This window comes from Temnothorax americanus, unplaced genomic scaffold, assembly GCF_048541705.1.
Source record: "Temnothorax americanus isolate GAGA-0224 unplaced genomic scaffold, ASM4854170v1 Scaffold32, whole genome shotgun sequence".
Classification (NCBI taxonomy): Eukaryota; Metazoa; Arthropoda; class Insecta; order Hymenoptera; family Formicidae; genus Temnothorax; species Temnothorax americanus.
The window spans coordinates 826,412-837,536 of NW_027509464.1; the positions used below are offsets into that span (position 1 = coordinate 826,412).

An 11,125-nucleotide genomic window follows, 5' to 3' on the forward strand; every position below is an offset into this window, starting at 1 on the left:
AGAGGTCGGGAGAGAGCGAAGTGTGAGCAGAACGGACACACAAGACGGCCATCCTCGCGAATGGTTCTCGTTTCACTGAAGCTGTCAACTACCCTTCCTTTATACAATTTCAAGGAAAGGGATTCCGGCAGTCTCTCGGGATTGTCTATATTACATACGCAGCAACTTTGATTTTCATCGACGTTGCTCGTTTTTTTCCCCACTACGACGTGCCCGAAGAAGCTGGACCGACGCTCTCCGGATGAAAGAGATTTGGGAAAGGCGGTTAGCCTCTGGGGCGATTTTAAGTGGGTTTTAATAAAATTATGGACTTATAATATAAGGACGAAAGAGAGAGAAAAGAGGGTGAGGAGCGCGGGGAGGGATTTTTGTATAACAGAGAGGGGATAAGATTAGGTATAGATGGACGTGGAAATGTGCCGTCCGACGTCACCCACTACGCTCTCGAGACTTTGTGTTGGTGCGTGTGAGTCGATATCTTCGCTTCCCGCCAGAATGGCAACGGCTACCGGTCCGGCGTGCAACGACGGCGGTACGGAAGGTCGGACCTCGACCGCTCCTTCCGAAGCGTCTCTTCGTCTTCTGGACGCGGTGGCGGAATCGTCGATTTTCACGGTACTCAGAACAGTGCTGAATTCCCCGGGTCTGCGGCCGGAAACGTAGAGCGTCACCACGCTAGATTCAGCTTTTGACTTGGCTGCGGAGGCCTTGGTCTCCTTCTTCTTGTCGTTTGATTTACCGCGCCCGCGTGGCCTGGATGACTTCTGATAGTCTTCCACGTCGTCCTCCTCGTCATACTCGTAGCTGTCGTGCCTGTAGTCGGAATCGGCCGGCTGATGTCTTCTCTCAACTTCGCCCGGTAAGGTGTTACTCTGCGTGAACGGAGCAGCCGCGAACAGAGGATCCAGCAATGGATTGGAGTTCTGCGGTTGCGTCTGCGGTTGTTGCAGCAACAACAGGAGGGAATTTATGTTGGCCGCCGGTATCGCGACCGTTGGGGTCACCACGACGGTGTCCGTGATGAATTCCGTCGCGGTAACGACGTCGGTCGAGGAATCGACCAAAGTCGTCAGAATCTCCTTTCCGCGAAAGGTGAGGGGAATGATAGTGCTCTGATGTTTCGTTATTGTAGTGACGTAGGAGGTGGTGCGTGTGTTATACTGCGTGGTGGGTGTAGCTTGGGTTTGTAACAGAGGATTCGGTTGACCTAATTGACCCAGAAGTAATTGCGAGAGAAGAATATTGGCGAGGGGAGCGTTGCCGGGCAAGGAAGGCTGTACCGTAGAAACTATGTTCTCCACGGAGTATACCGTCGTGGGTATAATAACCGATTGAGAGACGCGACGGCCACCGAGGCTCGTGAGGGTGTGCGAGATACGAGTGGTGGGTGTCTCGTGCAGCAAGAATCGTGTAACCTCGGCCTGGCCTTGAACATTGGTACCCGTTACTTCGCTAACGATCACCACGAGCGGCTTTCCGTCTCCAACTGTTACCGTGCTATACTGAGAGGGCCCGAGGACTTCAGTGCTAGGTTGTGCCGTTACAATATTTCGATGTTCCGTGACGCCGTTGTTCACCACAGGAATTGTTACCTCTGTCGGTACATAATGCGTCACAGTTATGGTGCCGTCGTAGTTCGGATATACGGTAGGCGCTTCCCGAATGTCCTCGTAAGATCCTCTACCTCTTGTAGAAACCCTCCTGTTGTTTCCGTTTCTTCCGTTCGTCGATCTTGAGCGAGACGACGATACTCTTCGAGAATTCGTTGACCCCGTTGATTTAGAAGATTCATTTCGGAGTCTCGGTGGCCTCACTCTTCCGTTTTCAGGTTTACTTGTAGATCTACCGTTCGTTCTCGGACCGGTAGTTGGCCTCTTGTACGCTGATCTGTTCAAAGATGAGTCTTTTTCCCTTAATGTAAACTGTCTTCCATTATTCGAGGCCGGTGATGGTTTTATTCTAACAGATCCATTTCTATTTCCATTAGGCTGCTTTGATCTAGTTCTGGGTTTACTCTGCTGATTCGATAACTCCGACGTTTCCGCTGTTTGGTCGGGACTGTTAGATGTCTTCTGCGGTTGTAGAGACGTTAAACTTCGCGCGCGATTATTATAACGAGCGGTAGGTTTTGCTACTTTTATAGTGTCTTCTTTATTAGCTGCGACGTCAAATGAATCAGATCTCTCTTCCGCTTTTGCAGAAGAGGACTGAGCGGGTCTACGAAAACGGCTGCTGTATGCCCTCAACTGGCTAGCCTGACGACGAACTCTTCTTGTTCTAGCTCCGAAAGGTCTAATTTGTACGACAGGTCCAGCAGCTTTTCCAGAACGACGATTCACATTCGCGTTAGATCTTCTGTCTTCATGTTCCGATCCTTCGTAATCGTTGTCCGATATTTCTTCAACCGGCTCGTCCTCGAAACCTTCGTTACCTTCGGTTTGTCCCTCATTCGCTTCGGTTGGCTCTTCGGTAGCTACTTCTTGCTTTCTGCCGAGAAATCCACGTGGTGGGAACAAACCTGTATTACTCGGTCGCGTTCTCGTAGATACCGGAGGAGTTGCTCTGGTATTCGTTCGTCCATTGGTTATTCTAGGAACTGTTGGCGCGCTTGGCCTATTTAAATTTCCCGATCGTCTCGGAGTTGTAGTCGTCGGTGGTCTTGCGGTAGTTACCGTTCTGCCGTTGCTGTTTAAATTAATAGGTCTGCGGAATCTCAGGAGCGGATTCGTCGATCTTCTAGATGATTCTGTCGTAGTTTGCAGAGGAGTGGTAACGGTTTCACCTTCGAAGTCTTCTGTAAACGGCGTCTCATCCGTTACGAGCGTGGTCGTGGTGAATTCATTCGCGTCGTTCTCTTGATCGTCGTGTTTGACAGTAGGTTGCCCTCTCAGTAACGTCGACGACGGTCGAATACCTGAACGGTATCTCGACGAGGCACCGGGAAACGCGGAACTCGAAGCGCGAGTTGCAACTCTGGAGGAGGATCCTCTCACCGACGTGGGACCGCGTCGATTGCTTTGAAACACGGACGACGGGGTTATTCTGGGTTGTACTCTGCCTCGGGTACTGCCCGCTGGAAATGCCGAGCTCGAAGTAGTAGTGGCGGTTCCGCGTCTGCCTGAAAATCTTCTGGAAGAACCTGACGGAGATAACGTCGAAGAGTACGGGCCGATTGGCGATGTGACGCGACCCCGCGATGATGCGAACCTGTTGCCCTTACCGGCCAAAGTGGCAGTTATTGTCGGAGTTATGTCCGTTCTGGTAATAGTCGTCGCGGCTTGCGCGCCTTTGCGTTTCGGATTGAAGGTCGGTCTGTTCCTGGAGGCGAACGGCCTTATCACAGGTGTGAAAGTTCTCTTTCTCGTGGAGAATGTCAATCGTGATTTCTTTTTAGAACTTTGTCCGTCATCGTCTTCCTCGCCCTCCTCATCATCTTCCTCATCCTGACCGGAATCCTCGTCTTGATCAGCAGAATCTGTGTGTTCTTCAGATAAAGAGGATTGAATAACGGCGGGCGAAGGTGATACTCCCGGAATACCTGTCGATTGACTCGGAGGTAGCGTGGAAGTCGGCGCGATGTTCGCCGTGGAACTCGGTACAAAGAAGCTAGAAGTACTTTCGATAATCTGAGCATATCTTCCCTCGATGCTCGTGCCAATCACTTTTGATTGATAAAACGTGGTGGTACCGTTATTCTCCATCTGGCCTTGAATCAAGCGTACGAGGCCAGTTCGGTGACCCTGAGTCGGCGGAATACTCGCTTTTCTTTCCTCGTCTATCTTCGTGCTTGACGTACTTTCGATCACCTTAGCGTAGGTACCCTCGAAAAGCGTGCCGATTTGCTTAGTCGTAAAGTAAACGGTGGTGACTTCGTCGGCATCTACCACGCTTCCTTTATTCAAAGATAGAACTCCCGTAGGAAGAACTGGCGTGGCTATCGACGAAGAAGATAACGGCGGAGTTTCTAGCCTCGTCGAGCTCTTCACCACTCGAGCGTAATATCCATCTATGTAAGTACCGTATACATCTGTCATGTAGTGAGTCGTGGTATCTTGGTGTACTTCGCTCGAACGTATCGTCGAAATCAAGCCCGTTTTCAACGAATCGGCCACCTTAGACGGTTTCACGGTTTTCTCGTCAGTATTTATTGTCTGAATCGACGGATACACAGGTCCACCGATCGCGCGGCCAGTCGCCTGTTGCGTCGCAATGTCTGGTATCGATACGCTAGTTACTGTCTCCAATCTACTGTTCAAGATCGTCTTATTTCCGACGTAAGATGTAGTGAAGTAAGTGAATGTAGTGTAGAAGGTCGTGGGTTCGGGCGAAATTGACGAAGCGTTCACGGCGCTCTGGTTATCAGGTTTGGTTGCAATCGGTTCGTTCGTGATAGATTTTTCAGGCGCACCGTTGCCCAGAGGTGTCACTTCGTTATCAGCCGTGATCTTGGACTCCTCTTCGTTAGCTGATTCGTCCTCCGATGGCGAATTTACAGTCGGCATGTAAGTCATTATCACGCCGAGCTCCACTGTAGGTGTGGGCGAGACGCCCGAGGTGACAACGTTGCTGACTGTCTCCTCGCGACTAGTGGTTATGGTATCACCACCCTTGTAGAACGTCGTCCAATATGTAAAGGTCGTGAAATATGTTACCGGCAGTGTGCTGGTTGGAACCGGCACCACGAGGGATGGCCTCAAAGTTTCCGTGACGACATTCGTAACTGTTTCCAAACGACTGGCGACATTCGTCTGGTCGCCCTTGTACATTGTCGTGAAGTACGTGAAAGTCGTGTAACTGGTCTGCAGAAGCAACGTCGGTGCGGGCTCTACCTCATGGTTATTAGACTCCGACAATTCCTGATCCTCAGGAACGATGTTTCTCTTGTCCACGTCTAAAACAGTGCCACCACCAGAGCTGGAAGAGGACACGACGTCCGTGATCATGGAGCCCAGAACTTCTACGTCGGTCGGAGGATTGGGCGTTACTTGTGCGCCTACTTGGAAGTTGCGGAACAGACGCTCAGTGGTGGGCCGATCCTCCAAGGTGGTAGGCACCTCTGTCGTAGTCTCGGTATTGCTTTCAGTAGTTTCGTCAGGACGCGTTACTTGATCGGTGTTAGCTTGCTGGACTTTTTTGGCTAATAAAAGTGCCTCTTCTTGCGATTTCTGACGTTGAAGAGCTTCTAGATAAGCTAAAATTTCTGGCGGAGGTGCAGGCTTATTTTCGGCCGGTTCAGATCTCGGTGACGTTGGCCGAGCCGTTTTCTGCGGAGCCGATTGAACCTTGGTTGGTGTTATAGTCTCCGTAACGACGTTAGTGAAGACTTCGGTTCGCGTCTCGATTTCTGTCTCGTCGTCCACAAAAATAGTGGTAAAGTACGTGTACGTCGTATAATACGTCTTCACCTGTTCCTTTACCGCTGCGCTCGCCATAGCTGGAGTGGGGCTCGGTTCTAAATCGGTGGTCCATCCATCGGACGTCTCGTAATCATCAACAGTCGTAATGGATTCCGTTGGAACGTTCTCGTTTACTGTGGTATCCTGTTGCTGAAAAGTAGTTAGACCTCCTTCCGTCGTCTCGTCAGGCTCGGTGCCTTTGTTAAACTCTTCAGGAGTACGAGCGTTCGTTATTACCGACGGCAAGATATTTTGCGATATCGTCGTTGGCGATATTAGACCGGATTTATCTTTTCCGAAGAGACTGGCGACGACAGCGGAAACACCGTTTGGCCCAACAGTCTGCGTGATAACGTTAGTTTCAACAACTTGCCGACTAGACACGCTAGATGTATTTTCTTGGAAGAACGTCGTTAAATATGTATACGTCGTATATAGGGTCTTGAAAATAAGCTCTATCTCCTCATCTTGTTTAGTAGTTTGCTCTTCTTCGATTTCATCAGGCAGGCTCGGTGTTCGGTGCCTTGTGCCTGACGGCAAAGAAGTAGTAGAACGAATCAAATTTTTGGTCGAGGTAGGTCGAATTAATTCTGTCAAAAAAGTTACCTCGGAAGAGACCACCTCCCGAGAACGTATTGAAGTCGTAGTCTGATCGCTGTCGCCCGGAATGAAGAAAGTTGTGAAGTACGTGAATGTCTTGTAGACGGTGGACGGTAATAATTTAGTAGTTAATGTCGTTTTCTCTTCCGCGTCTGAACCAGATCCGTGCTTAAGTCCGGGTCGAAGATTATTTTGAGAAGATCCGCCTTTGATACTACGACCCTGAGGATCTCCTGGCACGATGTCGTTAGGAATTTCATCGTCTAAAGTCGGTAGCACCGATTCGGTCGTTCCCAATACTCTTCTCGCGCTTTCTAAGATGTCCTTCAATGTCGTTAAGACACTATCGGTCGTGCCTCTCAACGGCGTAGTCAGTTCATTCATCTCGTCTTCGCTGGTCGTGATGGTCGTCGGCGTGGTAGAAGGCAATTCGACCGTAGTATCCTGATCGTCGGATTCCGTTTCGGTCGTACCGTAATCCACGGTTGTGTCATCACCGTACGTTGCGGTGGCATCATCCGGGAAGAAGTACACGTTCGAAGATGTGTGAATGATTTGCGCATAATTCGTGCCAATATACGTGCCATAAATATGGCTCTTATAATGAGTCGTGGTACCGTCCGACGAGGTAGTGGAATCGACGACTTTCAGAAGACCCGTCGGCTTCAACGATCCCGTCTCGACATCGGGCACCAGCAGCAGTGGTTCCGTGGATCTCTTGGACGATTCGGCATCGATTTCCTCGGTGACGCTCGGCTGAATGTTGCCGCGATTGATGGCGCTCAGAAACTGATCGTCCGAGCCGTGCTTCCGATCACCCTCGTAAGGCCGATCGGTTCTCGCATGTTCCATCACGTTGGTAGGCCGGATCTTCGATACCGCGACACCGTCATCCGGACGAAGCGTGGCGTCGCCTTTGATCGTGGTGGCGGGACGTCCCATGGGCGCCGGCGACGTGCTCGGTGAAAAAACGATGACGGTGTCGCCGACCGTGGTCGTGAAATCCGCAAAGCCGTGGTAGGTCACCGTGGCAAGAGGCTTTATATCCAGCTTCCTCGGCGGCGGAGTTTTCACCTGCGGTTTAAAGATCTTCGGCACTCGCGGCTTGAAGGTCTTCGACTGCGCATCGTCGAGCGAATCAAAGTTATTCGACACGTATTCGTGTTTGACGGTGTAAGTGGGCAGATTATCGGCTGGTCGAACTTTCGCCGGTTTAAATCTCTGCGTGTCCACGTTCAGCTCTCTTTTATTGAATATGTCATTTTCCTTGGACAGTTCGTCCAGTTTCGAGGTATTCCCGGTTTCCTTTTTCTTTTCTGCGTCAATGTCGCCACTCAGCACTTCGATCTCTTCGATAGCTCTGATTGGCGCGTTGTCAAGGGCCACTCGAAGCCGCCAATCATTTTCCGGCGCCCTCGACGGGTAAACGATGTAGGGACTCGACGGATCCGGCGCCGATTCTCTATCATAGAACACTCTGCTGGACGTAGATAGAATTCTCGCGTAGAGGCGACCGTTATCCAATGTCGTGCCCAGAACCTGAGTGGCGAATTCTGTACTCGCACCATCTTGCACGAACGTTCGTGCCGTTTTTGTCAATATTCCAACAGGTGATACGGACTTTCCAGGACGTGCCGGTACCAAGAGGACCGTGGTCACTCCTAAGTAGCCAAGTCCGAAAGCAATGTACGACGAGTAACGTTATAACGGCACAGAAACACGTCGCGTCGATGATTTGTCAATAGAATCGTCGGAAACGAACAAACGAAGAAATGAGGGAGAAGCGATTACATTAACAAAACGGGACATCGAAGTTATCGAAATGTGATTGAGTTGGAATCAAGCGTAAATGTGTGCATCGAATTCGATTCGTTCAGTCGCGTTTCACGTTTACAAGCCCGTCCGTGTCATAATCGTCGTACCGAGTATATACGTCAGCGTCGTTCGTTTGCGTCGGTGGTCGATGACGGTTCGCGTCGTAATATTTTCATTTTTATTTTATTTTTTTTTTGTTATCGTAATGTAGGTCGTCGGAGAGACGGAGTGGCGGACGGACGTTGGAGGCAGACGGCATCCGTTGTTGAGAAGAGTTGAAGGCGGGGAGCAGACGGGAGCAGTAACAGAAACAGAAAAAAAGAGACAGACGATCTTAATAGACGAGCCTTCTTCTTTCGTAGCCTAGGAAACTTGTTGCAACGCTATCCGCGGTACCCCGCTTAATTTGCATCGTTACCCTACTTCTCGGAAAAAAAATGCTGTTCCTAGAGAATGAGAAAAACTAGGCATGCGTACGAGAAAAAAGAGAGAAAGATATTTAGCTAATAAGTTGCTTAGTTACTTAAGATATTAGTTAAGTTGCTTATGTACAACCCCTAGGTCCTGAAAATTCTAAGATCACACACATTGAGCGGTATTTGCTATAAAAAAAGAAAATGAAAATATTTAAAATAATATATTCAAATATAAAATAGTTTTTTTTTATTTTAATTTATTGTTACTTCATTATTTTTAATTTTTAAAACAGTGCTTAAAATGTCTAAAAAGCTTTCCGCGCAGCATGATGAATTTTCATGGCCTGGGGAGGAACATCTCGCAATCAATCGTATGACAAACCTTAAAGCCAGATACCACCGAAACAGAGATGACACATACATATTGTAGTCAACTCGGCGACAGGAAAATGTATTACCCGCTTGAGAAATGTATTTACACGGCCGCACCTCGCGTCAACACGCACATGGATAATTGAGATACGCAAAATGATGTATCGCGAGAAGAGATAAGTTAGAGAGCAGAGACAAAGAACAAAGCGGAAAGACCATTTGATGTTACAGATTTGCACTCAAACTTTAACGCACAGGAGCGTTAAATCTAAACTACAAAAAATAAATATTCGAGGAAAAGCTTAATTTTGAGTGCAATCCTTGTCTGCGTGTATCGGTGTGATTCAGGTGTCGTAAATGTGTCACGACTAGCATACATTTGTTAGACACGTTACGTAAACATTTACGAAGAGACTTACCCTCTAGATCTCTTTCTATCCTGGAAGCTCTAACATTATTCGATAAAAGTCCATCTGCAAGAAAAGAAAAGAAACATTTTTTTAACGCGCATGTTTTTAACTAATTAATTTAATATACCTAATTTGCATATGTGAGCGAGACACAAGGTCGCTTTGATGCGTTCGGCAGAGGAAGCGTGGGTGGTGAAAGGAAATTATTGAAGGATGTCACATGATAGTAGGAGCTTCATTTGGTCATCGTCATAGTTCCTCGCGAAATAATTGCTATGCGTCATACGGATGTCATCATATTGATTTTTTCACATTCGCAGAAATTTTTTTATAGCAACTTCCCTTTCGATACGTAAAAACACAGATATGAAAGTTTCAAGTATTCATAAGGTTTTTTCGGGGATCTCAAAGGCTCAATTGCGCGTTTATTCGCAATTCAAGGGGGAAAAAACCGAGAAGAGACAAACAGGAAAAAAAGCGAAGGCAAATGTCGTGTCTAGAGAGGTCTGCATGCACCTATGGGAATGGGCATAGAGAGAACTCCAGACGCCGATGACACTGAAGATGTCGTCCGGAGGCCGGGGCGTACAGTTATCTGACCGACTCCTTTTCTCTACGTCGTTTTCTTCCCGTGTGCACGTGAGCGCCTGTGCACTTGCGTGTGCACGTGGCCTGCACACGCTGCATGTCGATAGATATAGCTATGAGCACCTTTCCGTATTACAGCATATATGATATATGATTGTGGCAACAGGTTGATGCACGCAAAAAACAGTCAACAACAACAAATTTAATACATCGTGCGTTATTCTTGAACACTCTTTTGTAGTGTACAATCGTTTGGAAACATTTGTCAGGGAAACATTTCCACTTTTGAGAATGTCGAGCCCATACATCGCGACCATTACCCAATGATCCAGTGACGTTGAACTCGCGGAGCTGACCGGGGCAGGTGACATCCGGTTTATTCGACGACGGGCATTTCTCGGTATCGTGGCAATCGGGACCGACGTACCGAGGTCATACTTGTCCCCCGGACACATTGGGTCAGCTGGTCGACTTCGCGCGTCGCCCTTCTTTCCCTGGCGTCTGGCCTCCAGTCAGCCGAGCCGTTTTGCGGCCCCCGACAAACCGGTCGTCGCGTCATGTTACCCAACAATCGGTAACGATCGCGGTCGCGCGCTGACGTACGTGGGAGAGAGAATTCGTGTTCGACATCGTGCACCTCGTGCATCACGTTATTTCAATGCGGCTTGAATTGCGTTATGAAATGCACCGACGTCGTCGCGATTACGCCAATAATCTGCCGCGTCAGCTCATCATGCATATTAAGTCTGGGATAAGATTTCGAACAAAATTGTATAAATTTATCTTTTTATATAAACACATTCCTTAACGAAGCCTGTAACACGCTACGTAACAGGATTGGTACGTAGCAGAACTGTGAGCGAACGTTGAATAAGATTGCGAAAAAACGTTCCGGATGGCAGTGTGACATGACGTGTCGACGAACCATTTCTGCTACTTTCGAGTTGCATGGTGTTTCACGCATAATTTTCCCCGCATAGTTTCCCGCGCTCGCACGATATCGTTAAGTTACAGCTTCAGTGCGCGCGGTACTTATTCGAAGGCGCGTTTAACTCGCGTTTGTAAGTCGGTAAGGAGATACGCGGGGCCCACACCTGACGATCGACTTCCACGTACGCAGCTGCATAATCGCGGTTGCATAGGCGACGGCTACCTTGAGCTCGTTTTCTTGTACGATACGCGAGCGGGGAGAAATCCTCCGAAGGATTACGCTCGTTTCGTAAGAACAATTCGTCCATTCATGTCGCGCTATATACGACTCGCGGCTAATGCCCCGAAAGATTTTTTCTCGCCGTAAGAACGATGATTGGTCCCGGCCAATCTCGGTGGCGTTTAACGGCGACGACAAGTGGTGTGTTGCGCCAACGAGATTCCACAATGATGGATAGGGTCATCAACATTCCGCAATAAAAAAAGAGCGTTGCAAATCTATAAATGCATTCGATCTTACCACTTTTTAGAGATTATAACTTTAAAAATTGCGCCTTTACTTACGCAATTCAAGCGTATTTTGAATTAACAATTTTGA

At 48.5% G+C, this 11,125-nt stretch overlaps 1 protein-coding gene across 1 annotated transcript; it reads right to left on the reverse strand.

Annotated features, from left to right (window-relative positions):
* Nucleotides 1-115: 115 nt before the first annotated feature.
* On the reverse strand, nt 116-8,223 carry LOC143901159 (uncharacterized). The gene is made up of 2 exons (XM_077413193.1): nt 8,208-8,223; nt 116-7,657 (listed from the first exon to the last, which is right to left on the reverse strand). The coding sequence occupies exons 1-2, from the start codon at nt 8,221-8,223 to the stop codon at nt 393-395; spliced, it is 7,281 nt and encodes a 2,426-aa protein (XP_077269319.1). The 3' UTR covers nt 116-392.
* Between the last annotated feature and the right edge of the window lie 2,902 nt (nt 8,224-11,125).